General features: G+C 43.2%; 1 protein-coding gene across 1 annotated transcript in view; it reads right to left on the bottom strand.

Moving 5' to 3' along the window:
• Positions 1-25,077, bottom strand: part of LOC137660726 (neural-cadherin-like) — a 63,407-nt gene that overhangs the window by 1,249 nt on the left and 37,081 nt on the right. Inside the window, exons 17-32 of the mRNA XM_068395705.1 lie at positions 23,208-23,491; positions 18,569-20,186; positions 16,576-16,669; positions 15,607-15,791; positions 14,772-15,004; positions 13,502-13,779; positions 11,843-12,057; positions 10,433-10,560; positions 9,469-9,596; positions 9,204-9,336; positions 8,941-9,121; positions 4,736-4,902; positions 3,810-4,074; positions 2,835-3,015; positions 1,113-1,366; positions 43-197 (exon numbers count right to left, since the gene is read on the bottom strand). Coding sequence (XP_068251806.1) covers positions 43-197; positions 1,113-1,366; positions 2,835-3,015; positions 3,810-4,074; positions 4,736-4,902; positions 8,941-9,121; positions 9,204-9,336; positions 9,469-9,596; positions 10,433-10,560; positions 11,843-12,057; positions 13,502-13,779; positions 14,772-15,004; positions 15,607-15,791; positions 16,576-16,669; positions 18,569-20,186; positions 23,208-23,491 — 4,499 coding nt within the window. The remainder of the gene's footprint in view (positions 1-42; positions 198-1,112; positions 1,367-2,834; positions 3,016-3,809; positions 4,075-4,735; positions 4,903-8,940; positions 9,122-9,203; positions 9,337-9,468; positions 9,597-10,432; positions 10,561-11,842; positions 12,058-13,501; positions 13,780-14,771; positions 15,005-15,606; positions 15,792-16,575; positions 16,670-18,568; positions 20,187-23,207; positions 23,492-25,077) is intronic.

Here is a 25,077-nt window from a genome sequence, read left to right as displayed (position 1 = left end):
AGAGGTTGGATTTGCAAAGCCTGGATTGAAGCTGCATCGTACCTGGTCACATTCTCCACCTCCTTCTTCATTATAATTGAAGACATTTTCTCTAACATCCTCCCAGCTTTCACGCTCTTCAGGAATGTGGTAAATTCCTCCTTTCCGAAACCCTGAACTTCCCCACTGACTCCACACCGTGTAGGAGACCAAGAGTGCTGGAAGAAATAGACAGACATATTTGTTATATGGCATATGACAAAGTATGAGGCATGATAAACAAGTAGTTATATGACTCCTGAGATATTAAATCAACTCTTAATTTGACAATCAAATTCCCAGGTAAGAAATGCGTAATTGTTAATATATAAACAATTTATATTCAGGAATGTAAAGAATCATCTATGCATATTGCATCATAAACTTCATTAAAAGGGTATTTTACTTACCTAAAGGAATCCATTTAAATAGAAGGCATTTTGGCCAATCTCTGGCCTTTCACCAATCCTGAGTAAATAAGATACCCAAAGTAAGTAAAACACTGTTTTAATGAAGGTTAAGTGTAATGTAATCATGGAGTCTTTACTAATCTGAGATGTGTATGCAGTTTTTCTTTATCAATATGAGAAACAGTTTTATGATGTTATTAACTTTTCAGCCAAAGTGCGCCTGAAACTGGTCACACTGTGAACATCTCTTTCTGCCCCACACTCTTAATGAGGCTTGCCTGTTAAGATCATAAACTTTCTGGAGAAAGATCTCTGCCTTCCTAATATGTGAATAGCACTTACTAGCTGTAGGTCCTACCTAATACAAATGTAAAGGCTCAGGGCAAGTGGGAGTTTCAGATGGATGTGGCTGCACATAGATTTGCACACATAGATGGGAAGCTCTTACTCAAAATAAGTGATTCTGAAAGAGAGAAGTCCTAAATTTGCTTGAACTGGCTTCAAAGCAAGTAAATTGTAATTATGTGCTGATGCCTGTCTCTTAGCATCCTCAAATGAACTCCCAACTGGTGATCTCCAGAAAAAGTGAAATACTGATCACAACGTCCAAGGGTAAAGCAGACTTGATTCAATGGAGCAAAGTACAAGATTAAAAAGAAAGACAAAAAGTACTTGCTTTCCTACCTAGGAAGACAAGGAGACACATGCTGATTGCCAGAATAGAGCCAGAGCTGAGTCCAACAGGTCTTCCAGCCTTCACCTGGCTGATTTCACACCATCTTCCCCTGTAACCTTCGGGGCATTGGCAGATAGTCTTGTCTTGGGATTGAGCCACACAGGTACCCCCATTCCTACAGGTCCAGTATCCACAAGGTGACGAGGTACAGTGTCTGAGCCCTGTAAGGTTGTCGGTCACTTCTACTTTCCCAGCTGGACACCTGAACAACAAAAGCAGAAGATATCTTTTAGGCAGGCAAAGCACCTGGAGTTGTACGTTGTTTTGTGCAAGGTTTGTTACTATTTTTAAAAGCAAATAAAGCCTTTTCAAGCAAACCCCAAATCCACATTAAGAGTATGAAGTAGATGTAAACTCTAATGTAGTGAGCTAGTAGGCTTATGAAAACATGAATATATGTTCTGCTTTCCCCATCCAGAAGAGCTTCACTCGAGTTAGTTAAAAAAGGAAGGAGTCTGTTCAGCTTCTGAGCAGACTAATCCTTTTTTGTGTTCAAAACACCTAGAAGGAAATGGATGCCTGAGATCAATGGGGTTAGCAAGCACTTAGTATAAGCTTTGTAATGTTCATCTGGGCCTTTGGGAAAGAGACATCATTAATCTTCTCAGAATGAGCCATCTTGTCTTTTAGGACTTTAATCAGCAGAGAAAGTGATTTCTTCTGATATGTAATTGCAGAGGCCTGCGACCTTCTCACTATGGGAAAAAATAGTGGAGTAAATAGGTTCCCTATTGGACTTGCAGGAAAAGGCAAATTTGGACCATGCTGGGAGATGAGATGGTGTCCTGGTTTGGCCTAATATAGACCAATTTTCCTTTCAGTGATTTTTACTTTCAGCTAAGTCTCCTCTAAGTAACTGCACTTTCTGAAACTAACTGCATGTTTTTGCAGACAGTGTCTGCTTCCAGGACTGATAACGCTCGAAGTTTGTAGTTATCACTGAGGCACCGGTAGAGATGTTGTGCAGAAAGGCTCTTGCTGTACTTGTTCTTGAGAGAAACCAAGGTCACTGCTGAATTCCTCACTGCTTATGAGTGAAGAGCCGAAGGGGGGTCGCAGCTGCAGGGGGAGCGGACAGGGCAGGTGACCCAAAATTGACCAACGAGGGTATTCCATCCCATACACGTCATTCTCAGTATAAAGCGGGGGGATCACGAGGGTCTTGCCCCTTCTGCCGTGGCCGGTGTCCGAAGAGGACTCTGTCCGTTTTCCTGCTGCCCCCGATCCCGATCGCTGCATCTCTGAATCCAGTTCCCATCCGTTGCTGGGCCCAGCCTGGGCCTTCCCGGAGCCTGCCCTGCGGTGCCAGGGGTGGCGTGACTGACATTGGGGAGCTTGATCTTGGTTTTATATATATTTGTATATATTTGATTATTTCAATAATTATTATTATTATACTCTTTTCCATGATTATAGTTTATTAAAACTGTTTCAACTTTCCAACCCATAAGTCTTTCTCCCCTTTCCCTTTCCCTTCTGGCGTCTGCCACTGGTTTAATAGCTGGCCCAGCTTTAAACTGTGACAGATGGAGAGCAGGATTTGTCATTGGGATGCCTCTCTCTGGCCAGCAGCAGCAGGGATTTTCAGTGTTACAAACAAGTTGCCTGACCTAAGATGGAAAGAAAGAGCATCCCAACCACCCCTGGGTGAAAACAGAAGCTTAATGTACCGGCATTCATATTTTCTCCAAAGGTCTACACAAAGAAAAGGGCTGTAACAGGGCTGGCTACTGCAGGCACTGGAATGGCATCCCATCGTGACGCCTTGCCGCCTCAGAATTAAGCCAAACTCTGTACTTTTGCCTTCGACGAGAAGCGGCTGACCATTCAGCTGGACATCACGCATACAACCTACATCAAAGCAGGGGAATATACAGAGAAATACATTGAGTTAGCAACATCCCCACCTCAAGCCTTGCCCCCAACACATATACAGGAGACCTTAGAGTATTGAAGAAAACTTAAAATGTTTTTTAAAAAGATCCTTATACTGCTTATCAGTTTTATTTTAGAAGAAGAGCTACAGGACACATGCCTATGTGCCCTGGCCAACACACAGATCAACAATACTTCTCCAGGACAGCTTGGTTGTACCAGTGCAACAATTTAGCAGAACTGTGCTATGAACCAGAACAGCTTCACTAAATTTATCTAGATTTAAAATATAATCTTACAAGTGGGGCTGAATGGGAAGCAATGGAATGGAAAAAAAAGTCTTCTGTTGAGCCACAACATCCAGTGCCAGGATCCCACCCCAGGAAATGGAGAGCACACCATGAATTGCCTTTCAAATCCTTCTCCTCCTACCAGGAGGTGTTGTGTGTTCTTTAAACCCTTTTGAGGCAAAAAGGGAGTGAAGATTGCAGCATGAGTTCCCTGCTTGGGACCTCTGGCATGGGAAATAAAAATCCGAAGTGCTATTTTTTTAATATCTACAAGAAATCTCACATCTGTGCTAGGACTAGATACAATGGCAAATAGAGAGTTGAACATTGGCTCTGAATTCCCTAGTAGAGGAGGTGGGATTTCATGGGCACAGTAGTCTCCATGGGAAATCTTCCTGGGTTTTAGATTCTCCAACAGACTCAAACATACCACTTCTAGGCTTTAATTCCCTCGTTTTAGGAACCTGTCATATCACTTACCTTGGAAATCACTCTCTGAATGATTGGGAAGGCGGTTTCCTAGCACGATGCTTGCCCAATCCATTTCAAACCATCTATTTGTACCCAAGACAGAAGTCACTTCTTGGTCACCTCCACCACTGTTAACGCGCAGGGTAAATTCATTGTTGTAGCGCTCCATGGTCAGAAGAACCCACTGGCCGTTGTTTATACGTAATGTCCTCATCCTCAGAGAGTGATTTTTGTCCCCCAAGCTGAAGTTAACGCTAAAGAAACCCTCAACCACCTAGAGGAAGACAAAAAATACCTTTAATAACAGAAATGCACTTCTAAATGTTATTACAGAGTCCTGCCTCAAGAAATGGACCTGACTTTTTAAAATGAAAATGGCATTCTTATTTTTAAATGCTTTATTCTCAGATCAAAATTACCACAAGAAAACTGCAGGTCCAGGAATTATCACCTCTTTCTTTACAGGCCACTCTTCTAACTCACATGAACCGTTTTATTAGTCTTCTCCCTATTGATGTCTACCTCTAAGTCTTTGCAGCTGACCCTCCTGTTACAACTGGAATAATTAGCCTCTGTGTAATGTAATCCAGATAGCTTTTTTCAACAGCAACAAAAATGTAGAGACAAGTTTTATAGCCGGAGACAGAAGCAAAGGGAAAATGCAAACAAGAGAAAACAATCATCTTCCCCATTCACATCAATCACATGCACTCATCTGTACTTTTTGCAGTGAAACAACTAAAATCTATGTTATGAAAGGGTAATACTGAGAAGGACAACACAAATTAGAGTAGTTACCCTCATGTGGAAAATTCTTGCTCTTTATTACATTAAAGAATAGGTGTCCTTAATGGGAAACTGCATCTTTTTCTCTTACTGGAGTACTCCATGACAAATTAAGAGCACTGAAGCAGAACGGCTTTTGGACTGCTCACCTCCAGTTGGATGTACCCATTCCCATCTGCAGAGGCCAAGCTGAGAAGGGTGCTGTGGGAGATACGAGTGCGCACCATCAGCTGTATCTGAGTGCTGTGCATGCTGAGGATGCTTCTCAGCTCATAATGGATCCAACTGTCCCTTGCAAAAGCCCATTCTGGAAGAACTAAGCACAACACACACAAAATCAAACTCAGAAATTACTGCTCACTCAGATCTCCACTGTTTGAGAATTAACCAGTTCTAAATATCAGAATTTTTGTTCTTAAGAAGCTTTGACAACGTAATAAAACATCATGAAAAACACCCCCCAACTGAGAGACAAAGAACAAATCAAGGATACAAAATTTAGGCAGGAAAGTGACAATTAGATAATGTCTCTGACACTATGCCTGTCACAAGCTATATGTTCTACCCAATCACTCCTACACTGAGCCAAATAACTTTTTTTTTTTGAAGATCTGAAACATTTTTTGCAATAAAGTAGTTGGTACTGATCTGAAGACAAAAAAAAAAGATAATCTAATGTTTCTTTCAGTAGTTTAGTCAAGTGGTTAGTAACCATCACTGTTAGAAAATATGCACTTCCCATTTCAGTTGGTACAAGAGAAAGCCTCAGGGCAGGCACAGAGTCAAAAGTCATAATATGTAATTTTTTTAATTACAAAGAGAGATTAAGTCAATGTTTATTATCTTAACTAGGGAAAATGCACTGAAATTAATTCTTTCCCCATCATTCTGCGGAATCCATCCGAGAGTCATCCAGCAGAGAGTTGCACCGTACTTTTGTGGAAATCAAAAACCACTAAACCATCCAGCAGAGGGCTACAAAGATGATCAGAGGACTGAAGCATCTCTCTTATGAGGAGAGGCTGAGGGAGCTGGGTCTGTTTAGCCTGGAGAAGAGAAGACTGAGGGGGGATCTTATCAATACTTACAAATACCTTAGAGGCGGGTGTCAAGAGGATGGGGCCAGACTCTTCTCAGTGGTGCCCAGTGACAGGACAAGGGGCAACGGGCACAAACTGAAACACGGGAAGTTCCATCTCAATATGAGGAAAAACTTCTTTACTTTGAGGGTGACGGAGCACTGGGACAGGCTGCCCAGGGAGGTTGTGGAGTCTCCTTCTCTGGAGATATTCAAAACCTGCCTGGACGCAACCCTGTGCAACATGCTCTAGGGGAACCTGCTTTGGCAGGGGGTTGGACTAGATGATCTCCGGAGGTCCCTTTCAGCCCCAGATTCTGTGATTCTGTAAACTACCCAGACCCTGGTGCTCTTATGCAGCAAGCAACCATTTCAGTCTCACTACCTGACAGCAATCCTAGATCTGATTGTTCCGGGCACAGCTTAGCTGAAAAAAGGAAGTTTCTTCTCACCAAAAAAAAGACATAGTCCAAGTTAGTGACTGGACAGGAGGAACGCTGGGTCACCAACAGTTAATCTGAGGTCAGTGTCATGCAAGTAGAAATCCATAAAGTGCCCAGCTGATGCTGGGGCACCTAGTCTGGTTCCCAGGACACAGATCATAGAATAGTTTGGGTTGGGAGGGACCTTTAAAGGTCATCTAGTCCAAGCCGCTGCCATGAGCAGGGACATCTTCAACTAGATCAGGTTGCTCAGAGCCCCATCCAATCTGACCTTGAATGTTGCCAGGGATGGGATATCTACCACCTCTCTGGACAACCCGTTCCAGTGTTTCACCACCCTCATCGTAAAAAATGTCTTCCTTATATCTAGTCTGAATCTACCCTCTTTTACTTTAAAACCATTACCCCTTGTCCTATTGCATCAGGCCCTACTAAAAAGTCTGTCCCCATCTTTCTTATAACCCCCTTTAAGTACTGAAAGGCTGCAATAATTTCTACCCAGAGCCTTCTCTTCTCCAGGCTGAACAACCCAACTGTCTCAACCTTTCTTCACAGGAGAGGTGTTCCAGCCCCCTTATCATCTTCATGGCCCTTCTCTGGACCTGCTCCAACAGGTCCATGTCTTTCCTGTGCTGAGGACTCCAGAGCTGGACACAGTACTGCAGGTGGTGTCTCACCAGAGCGGAGCAGAGGGGCAGAATCACCTCCCTTGACCTGCTGGCCATGCTTCTTTTGATGCAGCCCAGGATACGGTTGGCCTTCTGGGCTGCAATTGCACATTGCCACATCATGTCCAGTTTTTAATCCACCAGTACCCCCAAATCCTTCTCTGCAGGGCTGCTCTCAATCCCGTCATCCCCCAGCCTGTATTGATATTGGGGGTTGTCCCAACCCAGGTGCAGGACCTTGCACTTGGCCTTGTTGAACCTCATGATGTTCACATGGGCCCACTTCTTGAGCTTGTCCAGGTCTCTCTGAATGGCATCCCATCCCTCAGGTGTGTCAACCGCACCACTCAGCTTGATCAAATGATATATCAAATGATCAAGAGACTTAATTTCTGCACTCTCTTTTCTTCTCACTGTTTCTCCTCTCTCTTTTCTTTCTTAAAGCATATTTTCTTTTCTTTTCTAGCTTATTCCCCTCATATTATTCTTCCTAACCGACTGTTCTCTCTTGTTCACTATCTCTGCAGCTACAGATTGTAGCTGATGAGCAGGGATGGATTTTCTTGGGACACTACAGTGACTCCTGTCCACAGCTGTCTGCTCCTTGCTGCGAGCATGGCTCAGCCATTCATAAAGCATCAGATGAACACCATCATTTTGCAGCCCAATATATTACAAGAAGCTGGAACCAATTGAAGTTTTCCTATTACATCAGGAAATGACTTATGGATTTCAAGTGATTACTTTCTGAGCACTTGGTTTGTCCCACAGTGATGAGGGGTAGGAGCCAATACAGCAGTTGGGCTTGTGAACCAGCATCCCAAGATAATGCAAAACAGCACTAGATTATATTAACTATATGAACTATATTAACCATTTCCGTGGTCATTATAAACACTTTAAACAGTGAAGGCTTCAGGTGTAGAACATGCCAATTACGATTCCAGTCCTCTCCCCGTTGGACAGATAGAGCTTCTGCTGGGTAATTTACTGTCACACCTTTTAAGTCTTGTGTAGCAGATGGAGAAAGGAAGAGAGGCTCTGGCTGCCTGGATAGGGTATTATTGTTCTGTATACAAGAAGGAAAAGTAAGCACATTGAGCTGAAAGGATATGTGTAATACACCACCAGTTGTGTCCATTACACAGCACATTGATTCAATACTAGCTCACCTGAGCTCCTTCCCAACTGCTCACTGCTGCTCATCCTCATCTGTAGCTCATTCAAACTACAGGACTGACAGGGCTAATTCTCTTCCAACACTACACCAAAGCCCCCAAAGTTATGGGGCACTGGTGCTCATTATAGACTGTTATGATGAACCCCATCATCTGTACCTAGAGAGAGAAGGCAGACACAGGGCCAACTCCAAGCGTGTGTCCCCTGTACCCTGAACATGGCTGTGGGCTACTAGGAGCACTTCACACATTAAATAATTTATTTCCTGAATTTTTGAATTGTGCTAAAAATTTGTACTTTCTTACAATGTTTCTGAGGTTTTCGTTATCGACCCTTGTGTGCTTTTGTTCTCTGATACATATTTCATGCTGATTTTGTACAGGAGAACACACTTGCTGGAGCCAGCCTCATCTTATGTCCCCACATGCACCCACTGCTGTGGTCTGGGGGCATTGTACAACCTTCAATTCATTCCAGTGACTGAGGCAAATGGAATTATCCCCATGTTATAGATGGAAAATTGGGCCTGAGGACTTGAGGGTTGTGCCCCCAGGTTTCATAGAAAGAACATACCAAGCTGTCAACCTCGTCACACTTATAACCACTGCAAGGTGAAAAATAGTACCATGTTCATTAAACTACATTTTGTGATCAGTATAATCAGAGGAAGGAGGCACAATGCAGAATGTTTCATCTTTCACCACTGAGAAATAAGATGTTGTGATGAAAAGGACAAAACAACCCATCTGACCGGTTGCCTCCCATGTAAAGCAATGCAGGTCTCAACAAGACCCTCATCTGTGACATTATCTTTATTCAATAAGAGTTAGAAGGATCTTTACATTGCTGCAGATCTAAACCATTCCCAGAGAATAGCATGGTTTTATTAGGCTACTCAGGTCAAAGTCATGGCAAATTTAAAGCAGTATGTTTGATGCTGTTCCCACATATCCTCCCCATTAATTTCTCCCTAGAACTTGCAGTACCTTTTTCACATGCTGGTCCAGCATATCCTGGGGAACAGTCACAGCGAAAGAAATCCCAACCACCAACACACTTGCCGTGGACGACACAGAAGGCCATTCCACTGCTCTGACACATTTTGTCCGTAAGGACACAGCCGGGAGCACTGTTCGAGGACTCCGCAGGGTGCTCTAAATCATAGACCTGGAAAAGGACAAAGAGAGGTGTCACATCAGGTGTCCACAGTTAACAGCAGTAAACCCAAGACTGGTCCTAGTAGCCCTACCTTACTATCAACAATGACATTGCGGATGCAGCCAACAAACCCTTTGAAGCGCCTTTGTGAATCATGGTAAGGCAAAGTCATCTTCACTCCACCCAGCTGCAGGGGCTGATGGCCACTGAAGAGCCTACCCATTCTGAAGGGAAGGGAGGGAAAGAAAGAATTAGCGGTATGCAAAATGCAGCAACTTGGCTGATTTATTTTCCCCCCTTTTTCCTTAGCTCTTTTGAGTAATTATGTTTCCAGTTCTTGTTTGTTTTTTCTTTACCTTTGAGATCCCACAGTCTCTTCAGAGGCTTCACAGGCAGACAGATCTGCTTGGGAGATCTTCTTAATGACACTGTCATTGTCTCTAACTGAGACATTTACGCAGTGGTCAAGAATCAGCTTCACTTTCTAGAGAAAGGCATTATTTAAAACAATTGCACCGAGAGATGTGCATACATTTTAATTACACATTTTCTTTCCCTTAGCAGAAGGGGGAATATTAACTAGTAATTACAGTGCAGGAAACTTTATTAAAATAATAAAACACTTCCACATATTAATCTGGAAGGTTATTTCACATGGCATATAACTAAGAAGCCACACAAAAGAAAGATCTGACTCTACTATGACCATGCCAAGTCACTGACATGGTAGGGAGAAGATGGGATTTTCTTGGAGTTTTCTGCCATATCAGAATCCAGAGAGACAATCTAACAGAGCAGACGATCTGCCAGGCTCCCCATCCCAGATCCTGACAGGCCCCCCAGCTTGTTTTATGGAGGAGAGGAAGGGGGAGCCTAGCAGATGCCTTCACCAGTGTTATATCAGCAAGATGTTCCCTTACACAAAAGCATATCTATCTCCATTGTGCTGCATGTCTAAAGTCACTTGGTGGGGCAGAGTTTCCTTCACAGAGAAAATAAGGATATTTCACTCCATCAGTCCAGGAAGCATTTAGCCCCTGGATTATCACAACTCTGTGGTCAAAGTGATGGATAGGATCATTAAACAAAAAAATTTGCACAGCCCATTTCAAAATTGGATTGGACTTCTCCAGACCTTGTTCTGCTTCACTGCCTGAAGACTAAGGGGATGTCTGAGCTGACAAACTTCAATCCCTGCTGTTGCACAGACAATGAAAGACTGATAGATGAAAGAGCTCTACAGAAGAGAGGAAGGATTTGGGAGGGATAACTAGGTACATGAATTAGTGCTTCCACAGGATTGTCCATATTTACACTTGCCTTTCCATCATTTATAATTTTTATATTGTGCCAGCGGCGATCTGCAACGTTAACTTTTTGTGACAGCTGCAGGAAAATCTCACCAGAGCTGTGGCTCACGGTCAGCGACGGGATGCCACCAGAGAGCTCTGCAAAGAAAAGACTCTTATTGGATATGCACGAAACATGTTCCCACTCAAACCCAGTTGAACCGACTGTTACAGTTAGATTTTAGTTGGAGGAGTTCTTTAGCCAGTTCAAAAAAATCCAACTTCTAACACAGGATACATACTGGGCATGCTGGTAAATCGTTCTGCATTCTCCTTTTTCACAGAATCACAGAACCACAGAATGTTAGGGATTGGAAGGGACCTCGAAAGATCATCTAGTCCAATCCCCCTGCTGGAGCAGGATTACCTAGATCATATCACACAGGAACGCGTCCAGGCGGGTTTTGAATGTCTCCAGAGAAGGAGACTCCACAACCTCTCTGGGCAGCCTGTTCCAGTGTTTGGTCACCCTCACCGTAAAGAACTTTTTCCTCATATTTATGGGAAACCTCCTGTGTTCCAGCTTGCACCCATTGCCCCTTGTTCTGTCAATGGATGTCACTGAGAAGAGCCTGGCTCCATCCTCATGACACTTGCCCTTTACATATTTATAAACATTAATGAGGTCACCCCTCAGTCTCCTCTTCTCTAAGCTAAAGAGACCCAGCTCCCTCAGCCTCTCCTCATAAGGGAGATGTTCCACTCCCTTAATCATCTTCGTGGCTCTGCGCTGGATTGTCTCTAGTAGTTCCCTGTCCTTCTTGAACTGAGGGGCCCAGAACTGGACACAATATTCCAGATGCGGCCTCACCAGGGCAGAGTAGAGGGGGAGGAGAACCTCTCTTGACCTGCTAACCACACCCCTTCTCATACACCCCAGGATGCCATTGGCCTTCTTGGCCACAAGGGCACACTGCTGGCTCATGGTCATCCTGTTGTCCACTAGGACCCCCAGGTCCCTTTCCCCTACGCTGCTCTCCAACAGGTCTGCCCCCAACTTGTACTCATACATGGGGTTGTTCTTGCCCAGATGCAGGACTTTACACTTGCCCTTGTTATATTTCATTAAATTTCTCCCCGCCCAACTCTCCAGCCTGTCTATGTCTCTCTGAATGGCTGCGCAGCCTTCACACCGGAAGGCTACTCCTCCCAGTTTTGTGTCATCAGCGAACTTGCTGACAGTGCACTCTACTCCCTCATCCCAGTCATTAATGAATATATTGAATAGTACTGGTCCCAGTACTGACCCTTGAGGGTTTTTTCTCCAAAACTAACTAACTTTCTGAACCTTTTATTAAAAAAACTATCATCTAGTACTTTCAACAAGTAGAATCTCACTTTCACACAAACACAAAGAACAAATACTCCTTAAGTTGCTAACCTAATGCAATGAACTCGTCCTGTTCTCCAGGCTGCCCTCGTGCCACTGGTCCATGGTACAACAGAAGGCCATCAGCGACTTCAGTGATAAACTCTAAGGAGATGCGGCTCTCAAAGCAAGGCTTAAGAGGAGGGAACCAGGCATAACCGTGGCCTCTGAAGCTGTGTTTTGTCTGCTGGCAGTCTGGTCCATGGAAATTTGCAGAACATTTGCATCTATTAAAAAAATAAATAAAAGCAAAAATCCACCATCCAAGCAGAAGTTGTGAAGGGCTCTTCCCACAGCAGGACTCTCCACTTTAAACATAAGAACCCATGTTGCCTAGATCATAGCGCCGGTTAAGCGCTAGCAAAACTCCTGACATAAAATGTTCCCTACTGACTTGTTTGTACAAACACAATTTAGCTTTAGTTCTAAATGACAATATATTTATGCAAGAATAATTCTGTGAACAAATGATGGAGATGACATAATATACAAATCACCTGAAAAACCTCTTATCTCTTCAGCAAAGATAAGAAACCCACTTTTCACTAGGGTTATCAGCTTATTTAAAGACTTTATAATGTTGACAGGGAAAGCAAAGGAACAGTGTGGGAAGGTGATATCACCCAGAAGAAGTAAGAAAAGGGATGACAGTCATAGATCTTGATAACTTCAATATTACTGCAAGCTACTTACTGGTTTATTTCCTTTACACTAGAAAAAATAGATGCTTGGGTTCTTTCTTTAATACTCTGGGAATTCTGTAGAAAAGAGTAATCACAGCATGACAATAACAAAACTGTAAGGGGGAAACTAAAGGAGCAACAGAAATGGGCAGGAGAACAGGGAGGGAAACAGCTGGGCCCCTATTTCTTAGTTTCTACTTCCCACAGATTGCTAGTACCTAATGAGAGCGGAGCGCCAGGGGTAGGATGCAGAAAAAGATCACTCAAAAAAACACTGAAAATGGAGCAGAAGTAAAGAAGCCTCAGATCTGGGCAAATGATAGGTGGCAGAGCCTACCAAAGGTTTCTGGGCAGCAAAATTTCCCTGGTTGATTACATCTGAGCAGCAATGACAGATGCAGATCTTTACTATGACCAGGGCTTTTGCAGCTTCAGTCTGAGTCCTATCACCGCTATCAAGGGTTCTCAGAAGAGGGTGGCTAGTTGTTTCTGTCTTCCTATGTTGGAATGGCCATTTTTAAGCAAACGTGCTTAAGGCTTGCCTTCTTGGAGGGGACCAGGCTCATTCTGAGCTACTACAGTCCTATCATTTTTTTCACCTTCATACTATTTTGTCTATGAGATGTCATTTGTGGAGAAAAAATGAGGTGAGGAATGTGGGGAAGAGGTTATTAAGTGACATAAGTGACATGATTTAAATGTTTAACAACATTAAGGTAGGTTGCACAAAACGAGCATTTTGCAGGATGCCATTAAAGGGCCCAGTGCAGACTGCAAACTTCCCAAGGTTTTCCTGGAGACTATGATGAACCTAAATACCTACCTGAAAATAGAGGTTTGTTTGCAAGACTTGTGCATGAAGTATAACAAAACTCAGTTCTGCCACAGTGAGAAGACATACAATGATGTTCCTCAAGCTTTCCAGCCCTCATCCTTACAGACTGAACCAGAAGCATTTTGTTTGCACACCAGACAAAGCTTTACCAACCTGTAGCCCAAATCAGTATCCACGCATGTGCCACCATTGAGACAAGGGTTTGTCTGGTATGAGGAGCAGGAGAGATGAGGACTCTCCCGAGCTGCACAGCCACACAGGGCACGACTCAGGACTGTCACAGACACCAGTGAAAAGCTTCCAGCTGTGGTTATTGTTGGCATGTGATTCTGTTCATGCTTGCTGATGCATCCGCTGCTATGAGTGCAGTTTGCAGTCATGCATTCATCAATGCCAATCTGGGTGATATTTATATCCAAGATGTTTTCCAGCTGTGGAGAACAATTAGTTGCATTCATCTGACTTTTCCATAGAGAGGAAGCTCGCAAATGACAGCCATGAAAAGCCCAAGTCTTATTTATTCTCAAAGCTGGTTGCTGTGCCGCTTCCTTCCAACATCTACCCCACTCTGTCCAGCCAAAGGCAGCTCAGCTTGGCATCTGTTAAGGCCAAAGTGTTGGTATAAGTCAACTATAGTGCAAGTAAGCACTTAGAAGACAAAAATATTGTCATATTCATCATAAGCTGAGTGGATAAATTTTGATCTCTGATAGTTGTGATGGATTGTTTACATAGAATCTGATCTGTATTTTTAATTTGGACTTCTGTCTTAAAAATATTGGGAAAGGTGGACAGGCATTGGGCAATGAAGAATACCTTTTCTGGCAAGCTGATTGTAAACATACCTCTTATTTCAGCCTCTGTGTACCAACAGACACATTTCCAACAGAGCGAGTCATTTAACTTTGATCAAAACTTTTTTTTTTTGCAAGAGGGGCAGGAACTTCACTAAATTGTCAATGCACATTTCCAGCCTGGTTTTCCCCTGGGGAATGGTTATTTTACTGCTTTGCCCTCTTCACTCAGACAGTTGGAGCTTTTGACGGGTTTGTAAGTTTCAGCTACAGAATATTTCTGTGCAGAAGACTATAAACTGATACATTACGACACCATGTAGAAAGGCGACAGCCAAACACATCCTTTATACAGTTTTACAGTCTTTTCAGTAGGAAAAACATGTTCACATTCCTAAAAGCTATCTGTGTTTGGGTGACTTAGTATGTATTTAGGGGCTGGCTTTTAAAACATTCATATTTGAAACTTATGTGAGTTCTAAAGGACTGTTTGACCTCACTGATTAAAACTATCCATTTTTCTCACACATTACTCCCTCAGTCATTCTAAATACATGCATTTGCTGGGCAATGGGTATTATCTGAACAGACACAGTGAGTGTAGTTTCATATGTAGTATGGATACTTACCCACACTCTGGAGGTTGCTACATTGCCATTAAGTTTTTCTGCTTTATAATAGGGTGGACCATAAACTGAAAACCAAACATCAACTCCTTGGGTTTCACTTGGGCTATTTAATACACTGAAAATGTGAACATTTTCAAGTTGGACTAATACAATTTCTGAAAGCAGCTTCTTCATCTGGTAGTATTTACTCTGTTTTTCAGGGGACTGGGATATGAACTCCTCTGGAGTGATACCTGTAATAGAAGTTAAAAACCTGACAAACAGATATCTTGCAACTGTTGTAGCAATAAAAGAAAGAAGCACCACAGAATAAATATTAAGGTTGCAGAAAATGCACTCAACTGCAAATTCAGGAGTATTTTCATTTTTAGCCTCTGAAATTTTCCATGCTGGCTTCTGCTCAGGGTTTGTGTTCTGAATCTTTTTCACTCTTATTAATTTCTTTTTTTAAAAAAATTCTTTTAAATCAGAAACATGTTTAAGAAGGCTTTACTTTTCCACAAAGATTGAAATAATTTGGTGAATTTCAGGCAGGCACTCAAATTTTTTTTCTGAAATATAAATTACTGTTTTGTTAAAAAGTTGATGTAGAAATCTTTCATCTTTGTGTTCTACATCAGACAAGCATTTCTTGCTGTTTTTTCTCCATAGATGCGCCTTCACATGCAGTGTCAGAGGACCATGCAAACAAAGATGCATTTTCAAACCCTGACCTAGAAAACTATTAACTCTCATCCCATGTCTAAAAGCATTAGAATTCTAAGTAACACAGCAGTAACATTAGAGAGATAGATTTCAGTATTACGATCCTAACACATTTCATCACACTGCTTACCTTTTATTCGTATAGAACCAGCATTACGGAGGGCATCATCTTTGATTTCCCTCACTATAACCTTTACGGTTGAGACAACGTCTGGCCAGACTCCGTCAATGACTCTGACTTTTATGTTGTATGTTCCTGGTGGGGTTCCTTCTTTAATAGTCAGCAAACCTGAGTTACCATTAAGGATAAAGTACCTGTAGTAAGAGTTAAGCCAAAGAACAAGCTATGAGAAGTTCAAAAGCTAAGGAGTAATTATCATCACTGATGGTTTTTCTGATCCACTTTATTTTGGGAAAGCTACCAAAGAAAGCAGATATGTTCCCTTATGAAGGGACAGGGCAGAAACGAACTTTTTTACATCACCTTCTGTTGGCTCCTAATGACTCTTCACCAGTTTATCAAGAAGGTTTCTTCCTGCTTCTTTGCCATATTAACTGTGTAGGAAGACTGAGGCTACAATAGCCATAACTTTGTAAACAGTGCCAACTCCTAGTTTAGATACATTCATTGAGAGTGACACCTCTGTCAAAACCTGCAAATGGCACGCGTACATCTCAACCCCAGTCACAATCCAGACACTTTGGTGTGAACACATCCAATACAAAGAAGGTCTTAAAATCAGTGGTGACACAGAGACACTAGCTCTCCAGGAGCTTGGATGAAGGAGGATGGAAGTTAGTGGGCATTTTTTCTGTAGTGGCTCACTGATACTGATTATGGGTATGACTGTGAACAGGAATTTGGACGGGTGTTCTAGCCCATCAGGCAATGGAAAGTGGACCGGTTTGGCCTGCGGCATTATTTAGTGTGGCCTCACACTCAGAAGAGCTTTTGGAGAGCTACACACAAGCATCTAACCAACAAAATGCTTTTGCACACTTGTTTTTAAAAAAAGCCAATTTAAATACTTTTCATGTTTTTGTGTGTGGGCAACTTTTCCATACATTTCACCCAACTTCCATTTTTCTCTCCAAATACCTTGATGTTTTTCCTTCAAATTGGTAGATTTTGTGATCCCAGTCATCATCATCAGGGGCACAGACCTGTCCCAGTACAGTCATGGGGAGGATACCTAAAACAACATAGCATATAAGCGGCACAGTCAGACCTCTCACACATACGCAAATAGGCTGGCCATTCAAGTTTTAGTGGTTTAAGTCTAAAACCTCTACAAAAATAATTATGATGGTTCCCAAGAGATGTGCACCAGTTTGCAAATACCACATGATGTCCTGCTTGTTGCGTGTTTGTTGTACGGCTACATACATTCAACAGGTGGCTGAAATGAAAACCAGACAAGAAGGAAAAAAGACAAGCCACCTCGGAGGAAAGATGTAAGAGAATCAGAAACAACATCAGAATTACTTATTTTCACTGTTTCGGCTGCAGTATCCAACCATCTTACAGAGTGGTTTAGACAGGGATTGAGGTTTGGCAGGATAAAGAACCAAAATGCTGACTGGGTTATAAAGGGCAAAACACCAATAGCAATTTGGAGGAAATTACAGCAAGACAGAAAGGTTGTCCAAAATACAGTAAACAGGCTTATTTTGAGTAGATGGTGAGACTTTGGGGTGAGATGGAAAGCAACATGTATTCTGCTGGTTTTGTATCCTCTCAGCAAAGCTCACAAGTCAGTATTTTTTTGTTTTACAAAAGCTATTTCTCAAGGAAAGATCCCCAGGTATCTGAATTCATATATCTACTGAGTAAAGAATCAAGGATGCACAAAGAGGAAAAAATGTGGGACTTCACCTTGTGAAAGGGAACAGCACAAACCATGACAACTGAGGGACTGCACACAAAAAGGAGAGAAAAACTGCACCACTCCTGCAGCTGTGGCATCATTCATTGGATATTTTGCAGAAGACAATATACAGTATGGCCTGGTGCTTAACTCCCACATTATATGAATGTAACATACAACATGATAGCAGCTTTCTGATTCCGTGTCTCCTTAATATTTTAAATAACCATAGATCTGAAGACTTGAATAGTTCCTCTCAGAAATTAACCGTAGAGTTTAACATTTAAAGATGCAACTAAAAGGGAATTCAGGCTTAATGAAAAGATCTGGTACTTAGGCTACAAGCAGAGTTTCACAGCAAATAGCAACCAGACTTGGTTTCAACTTTACAATGAGCTGAACTTGAGAGTGAGCACACAACAGGCAGAAAAACATTTCAGTACAAATACAGAAGTAAAGTGCCCACAATAGACAGTCTATTTAATGTGCTAACAAACCATAGGATACACAGCAGAGTAGAAGAGAAACGAATGATCTGAGCCTACATGGATACAAGCATCCCAAAGTCTTTTCACCTGTGTGGTTTATTTCACTCTTGGGCTTATTATGTGGGGACCCTGGCTCACAAGAGAACTGCTAGCTAATTGCCAAAGCAAGAAGGGAAAGGTGGCTTCTCTCACACTGCCTGCAGCCAGCATTCACAGAAAATTCCCCCATAACAGCATTTGTCAGCTGGAGGCTTACATGAATGTCTCAGGCAGTTTACACATGAATTCAGCTTAAGAGTATCCACTAAAACTGAATTCAGTCTGGAGGAGGAAAAAGGTTTAAGGAGGAGGAAGAAGGTTCTCAGCATTCAGACTTATAACTTCTCAGCAACATTATCAATTTTGTTAATTTTTTCCCCCTGAAATGTTAATGATGCTGGAAAACTGCATGTGAAAACAAGAGACCATTACTCAAGTTTGATAGAAAGATGCATAGAATAGCAGCTAGCTATGCTCTTCCTTCGAGGCTGGCTCAGTTTCTTCCATAAACCAAGTGGCCCAGAGTCCTGTGCCCCACACACCTACTGCTCTCTGGTGGGCCTTAAGCAAACTTCAGTAGCACCTCTACTAAGGTCTTAGCTTATGTGGAACAGGACAGAGTCCTCTTGTGAATCTCACAACTGCTCCTTTGGCCTTAACTGTCACCCTTGGAAGCAAGCATCAGGGAGTGATTTACCATCATAGCTGTAAATGAGACATTCCATGTAGCCAGCAGAATGCGGGTGGTCATTTTGGTCCCCGATATTCACAGTCAGTGTGTTGGTGGAGCTCATCGGTGGGATCCCGCTGTCCGTGATCAGGATGGGCAGGTAGAACACCTTGTGCACTTCCCTGTCAAAGGTACGCAGTGCAGTGAGTAAGGCACTTCCATTGTGGAAGTCCTGCAAGTTGAAGTTAGTCAGACTATCGAAATCACTGAGAAGGTGAAAGGAGAAAGGTCCTCCATTAGCAGCAGTGTCTCGGTCCTTAGCATACAGCAACGTAGAGGTCTTGTTCATTTGGACGACCTGTGGAGAAGCTGTGTTTTCCCAGACCACTGGGTTATAATGAGCCTCAAACTCTGGCCCATTGTCATTTACGTCCTGCAGAGTCACTGAAACAGTGGCACTGCCAGTCAGAGGGGGCTGCCCCATGTCAGTGGCAATGACAATGAGCTGGTACTGTGTCACTGTCTCATGATCCAGCAGTCCTGCAACAGTCACCCACCCATCACTAGCCACAGAGAACTGGCCACCTGGGTCAGACTTGTTTAGCAGGTGGAAAGAAAACCTTCCGTTCAGGCCAGAATCCAAGTCAACAGCAGAAACCTGAACAACCTTGGTGCCAACTGGCATGTCTTCCCCCAATGCAGTCACTTCATAGAACTGAGGGTAGAAGACAGGAGCATGATCATTGGAGTCCTCCACATAGATCACACAGTGAGCAATGCTGAAGAAATCCATGTCTTCTGCTTTCACAGTCAAATTGAACACTCTCTCGTGAGGCTTCTCAAAGTCAATCCGTTTTCGTAGCCGGATAAACCCACAGTTGTTGATTTCATCGGTCTCTATAGAGAACTTACGGTCATTGTCCCCATCAAGGATGCTGAATGTCACCATGGCATTTTCTCCCTCATCTCTGTCCACAGCAGACACCACTGCCACCTCAGTGTTAATACTTGCATTCTCAGAGACAAATGCCGTGTAGATCCTTTGCAGGAACACTGGAGCATTATCATTTACATCGGTCACAAAAATAGTGGCGGTGCCTGTCCCAGTGAGCCCTCCTCCATCTCTGGCCTCAACCACTACTAGGTACTTGTCTTCCTTTTCCCGATCCAGGGACCTGAGCACTGTATAGATGGTGCCGCTAACTGAGTCAATTGAGAACAAATTCAGATTAATTTCATTTTGGACATTCTGAATGATGCTGTATGTTAGCGCAGCATTTGTACCAGCCTTTGGGTCATCGAGGTCCACTGCTGTCATTTCCATGACAGAAGTGTCTGCCGGAGAATCCTCAGGGATGTCGCCCGTGAAACAGCCATCCAGAACACAGAGGAAAAGGGGTGCATTGTCGTTCACATCCCTCACTTCTATGATCACATCTGCAAAGCCAGTCAGTCCCTCTCCACTCTCATCCGTTGCAAGAACAAGAAAGCGCCATGTTGATCGTTTCTCACGGTCTAACCTTTTATTTGCGCTGATCTCGCCTGTGTTCTCATTGATGCTGAATTCACTACCTGCCCCTTGTCCATGCAGGGAATATTTAATGGCATTTTGATCAGCCACTTGGTCAGGGTCTGTTGCAGAAACCTGGAACAAGCCATAGCAGGTAAGTGTTTATGTAAAAGAAAAGGGAAAATCACTGTTCTTTTATTGACGACAGTTGGTATTGTGCAGGCTAAATAAATAGCATGCATTTTAACAGCAAACATCTATTGGTTTGAGTCATTCAGGTCAAGTACTCTTTCAATAAACATCATGCACAGCCTAGAGAAACAAAAAGATCACATTTAGACAGACTAATATATTCTGCTTCCCATATATTTTGGAAAGAGGAAATAACTGCAGGAAGAATGTCGAAAGTCAATGTCGAAATGTTAATGTTGAAAGTCAAGCAGACAAGGCAGAGGGCCGGCCTGGCTGAGCAGGGATCTTCTGCTTGAACTATGGCAAAAAAAGAAAGCGTACAACAGCTGGAAGCAGGGTCAGGCAACATGGGAGGATTATAGAGATGCTGTTCGCCACTGTAGGGAGGAAATTCGTGTGGCCAAAGCTCAATTAGAGCTGAAGCTGGCCAGTACTGTGAAGGACAGTAAAAAGGGCTTTTTAAAATATATTGGTAGCAAAAGGCAGGCTAGAAATAATATTGGCTCATTACTCGACAAGCATAGTCACCTTACATACAGGGACATAGATAAAGCGGAGACGTTTAATGCTTTCATCGCCTCGGTTTTCAACACCAATGATGGGCGCTGGGACACCCAGACCCCTGTGCCTGAGATCCGTGACTGTGAGAATGATACACTCCTAATCAACCCTGAACTTGTGCGGGTTTTGCTGCTCCAACTGGATCCCTACAAGTCAATGGGGCCCGACAGGATTCATCCAAGGTTACTTAAAGAACTGGCTGATGTCATAGCGAGACCTCTCTTGATGATTTTTCAATGCTCTTGGGAATCTGGAGAGGTCCCAGTTGACTGGAAGTTGGCAAACGTTGTCCCAATCTTCAAGAAGGGCAACAAGGATGACCCCTGTAACTAGAGACCTGTTAGTCTCACCTCAGTGCCTGGCAAAATTATGGAGAAAATTATTCTGGGAGTTATTGAAACACATCTGAAAGACAATGCAGTCATTAGTCCCAGCCAGCATGGGTTCATGAAGGGAAAGTCCTGTTTGACAAATTTGATTTCTTTCTATGACAATGTTACCCACCTAGCTGACCAAGGGAAGCCAGTCGATGTAATCTTTTTGGATTTCAGTAAAGCTTTCGATACTGTCTCTCACAGTATCCTCCTGGGCAAAATGTCTAGCATACAGCTGGATAAACACATAATTCAATGGGTGAACAATTGGCTGATGGGTAGGGCTCAAAGAGTTATAGTAAATGGGGCTACATCGGGCTGGCGACCGGTCACTAGTGGGGTTCCTCAGGGATCCATCTTGGGGCCAGTGCTCTTCAATATCTTCATTAATGATTTGGACACAGGACTTGAAGGACTACTTTCCAAATTTGCTGATGACACTAAATTGGGAGGAGCTGTTGACACTCCCAAGGGCAGAGAGGCCCTGCAGAGAAACCTAGATAAATAAGAAAGGTGGGCAATCACCAATTGCATGAAGTTTAACAAGGGAAAGTGCCAGATTTTGCACCTGAGACATGGCAACTCTGGATGTACAGACAGATTGGGGAACGAGAGGCTGGAGAGCAGCCCTGCAGAAAGGGATCTGGGGGTTCTGGTCGACAGCAAGTTGAACATGAGCCAACAGTGTGCCCTGGCAGCCAAGAGGGCCAACCGTGTCCGGGGGTGCATCAAGCATAGTATTGCTAGCCAGTTGAGGGAGGTGATTGTCCTGCTCTACTCTGCACTGGTGCGGCCTCACCTTGAGTACTGTGTGCAGTTTTGGGTGCCACAGTGGATATGAAGATACTAGAGAGAGTCCAGAAGAGAGCCACAAAAATGGTGAAGGGTTTAGAGGGGAAGCCATACGAGGAGCGGCTGAAGTCACTGGGTCTGTTCAGCTTGGAGAAGAGTGAGGGGAGACCTCATTGCAGTCTACAACTTCCTCACAAGGGGAAGTGGAGGAGTAGGCGCTGACCTCTTCACCCTGGCGATCAGTGACAGAACTCAAGGGAATGGCAGGAAGATATGCCAGGGGAGGTTTAGGTTGGACATTAGGAAAAGGTTCTTCACACAGAGGGTGATGGAGCACTGGAACCGGCTCCCCAGAGAAGCAGTCATGGTGCCAAGCCTGACAGCATTCAAGAGGCATTTGGACAATGCCCTCAGACACATGGTGTGAATTCTGGGGCTGTCCTATGCTGCGACAGGAGTTGGACTCGATGATCCTTGTGGGTCCCTTCCAACTCAGGACATTCTATGATTCCACATTAAGTGGAAGTAATAACACATTTGCTGAGCAAATGTTTCTTGTGAAATTCTTTGGAGCTGGAATACAAAGGCAAACAGGGGCTGTTCCTCTCTGAGTGAACCGAAGGATGCAAAAAAAGGGTGGCCATACATCCAAGCTGATCATCAAGCACAGTCCAGAGACAACTCCCAGCTCCTGATTTGCATCCAGGATTGTTTGGGAGACTGCTAGTTGGGCCAGCCAAGCAGTCCTCATGCCAGGGACTGCTCTAACAACAAAACAATGAAGATGATCAAGTTCCAGAGGCAAAGAACAATCCCTAGTAATGTTTATTTGGTAGTATAAATGTAGCCAAGGAGTCTGACTTAAATGCATGAGGTACACGTACCAACCATGCTATGCTTATACAGTTACTCAAAATACACTAACTCTGTTTTGTAAAGGAAAGCCATCACATTTTTCAACATTTAGAATCATAGAATCATAGAATCATTTAGGTTGGAAAAGACCGTTAAGATCATCAAGTCCAACCGTTATTTATGCTGGTCAAGGGAGCAAGTCCATCATGCAAATTCAACCAGGCTTTCTTTATTCTCTTTTTTTTACAGAGAGTTGCTAGCTAAATCCTAATATCAGGGCTCATCCACCCTAAAGAAACTATTGTTTAGAATTTGTGTGAATGGATGGGATTGAGCTGAATAAAAAGTCAGGGTTTGCCCTGCTTTGTGCAAACTGCTTTACCTTTAGGACAAGTAGAGGCAGATCTGTGAGCTCCTCCAAGACACTGCCCTGGTATTCGTTTTGAGTGAAGACTGGTGCTTCATCATTCTTATTGATGACATTGATGATGATAAGAGTGTGATTTTCCCACTTTCCATCAGAAGCTACAAGTCGGAGCTCATAACGTTGTTCTCGTTCGTAATCCAGAGGCTGAGCGATGAAGACAGTTCCAACCTCAGGTTCCACATCAAAAACTCCCTTCACATTTCCTGATGTGATCTGATACCTTAGTTTGGCATTTGCACCTGCAACAGAAAGCAAACGACCATTTCCTGTCCACTCTCTGAATGCTCAATCCAGCTATACACAGTGGACGTGTATCCAAGACAAACCTTATTTGCTCAGGCTGTTACTGTGTGTGTGGTAGATAAAACATAGACACAGCCACGAACAGAATGATCCATGCATGTAATTTGAAGGGGTTATGTATGGTAGATTGGGGATTGGCTTTGCATTTATACTCACAAGTATAATTTGCAGTCACAGACAAGCACCTGTTTATTGATAATGAAGGAATTGTGTGCCTCTAATTTATTGTGCATTCATTTGCCAATAATAAAAAAGTAACATACTATTAAAATATTAGAAGCTGGTTTTTCTTAATGTTTCCTAAACATCCCATTTCAAATGCCAACATTCCCTGACTTTTTTTTTTAACCACTGGATGGTGCTAAAATATAACAAGTCCTCTATTTTGAGCAGGACTTCATCTCAAAAAAACATTCCACATGTACAACAGCAGTTGTTTGATTGCTGCAAAACGTTTAGGAATAAAAAAAATAAAATTGTTTGGTGCTTCATGTTTACTTCTTTGAAAAGGAAAAAAAATACATGACATTGCATTCCAGGACAAAAAGACATTTCCCAATTAAATAGTTGAACTGCTAGCAGTACAAAGAACATTCAGCATTTTAATTTGCGAGTCATCTGTGGATGAGAAGACTAGAGCAATGTGGGTGGCAAGAAAGTCAAAAGGCTGTGCTCATCATTGTTTAGTGCTTGGAAGAGCTTGACCGCCCTTGCAGCCTGCCTTTCAGCATTGCTTGCTAGCTGCTTTTGCCAAATCCTCTCAAGTGCAGCAGTCGGGTTTAAACGACCTCTTTACTTCTCCATCACAGGTACTGAGGGGTACAGGCATCACAGCACTGCCACGGAAAGGAATGATCAGCTCCCACCTGCTCCTAACAACATGCTCCTCTGGTGCTCATTTGGGCTCTGTCACCAACGCACCAGCTTGCTTTCTTTTTTACCAACAGGTTTGTTTTCCTCCAGCAAGTTGAGCTGGATCAACTCATAAAAGGAGCAAAAAAGGCCCTGCAGAAGCAAAAATGGGAACTGACTGGTGGTGCATACTGTTGGACTGGCACAGCACCTCTGGTCTCACCACACCGTATGGGCAGTTTCTCGCCATCAGAGTTGATGTAACAGTGTAAGCCCACAAAGAAGGTCTGGCTTTCCCTTTTTTTCCTGCCTTATTCCTGCCTTCTCCCTGCCTTCATTTCTGGCCATGTCATCCAACATTTTCCATGGTTTGACAAATTCCTCTGCAAACAGATTCAACTCATTAATTCACCAAAAAAGCACACACGTTTGGTTTTATTGTAATAGTAATAAGTCAAACTAGCTCACAGGCAGCTCTGGAAAGCACAGGAGTCAGCACAGAGCAAGCACATACTCAGGAGTGAGTTTTTATATTACCTCTTGTGAAGTTACAGCAGAGTTATGGCTCCAGGTGATTTCATTCTGCCCCAAAGAGATTGCCAGCTAGCTTAACCTTTGCACTACGAACCTGAGCACTAATTAAAGAAAATGCTGCCATATGCCCAGAACT

This window comes from Nyctibius grandis, chromosome 3, assembly GCF_013368605.1.
Source record: "Nyctibius grandis isolate bNycGra1 chromosome 3, bNycGra1.pri, whole genome shotgun sequence".
NCBI classification, from domain to species: Eukaryota; Metazoa; Chordata; class Aves; order Nyctibiiformes; family Nyctibiidae; genus Nyctibius; species Nyctibius grandis.
Note: the sequence above shows the minus strand (reverse complement) of the source record. Positions and strands in the feature narration are given on the sequence as shown.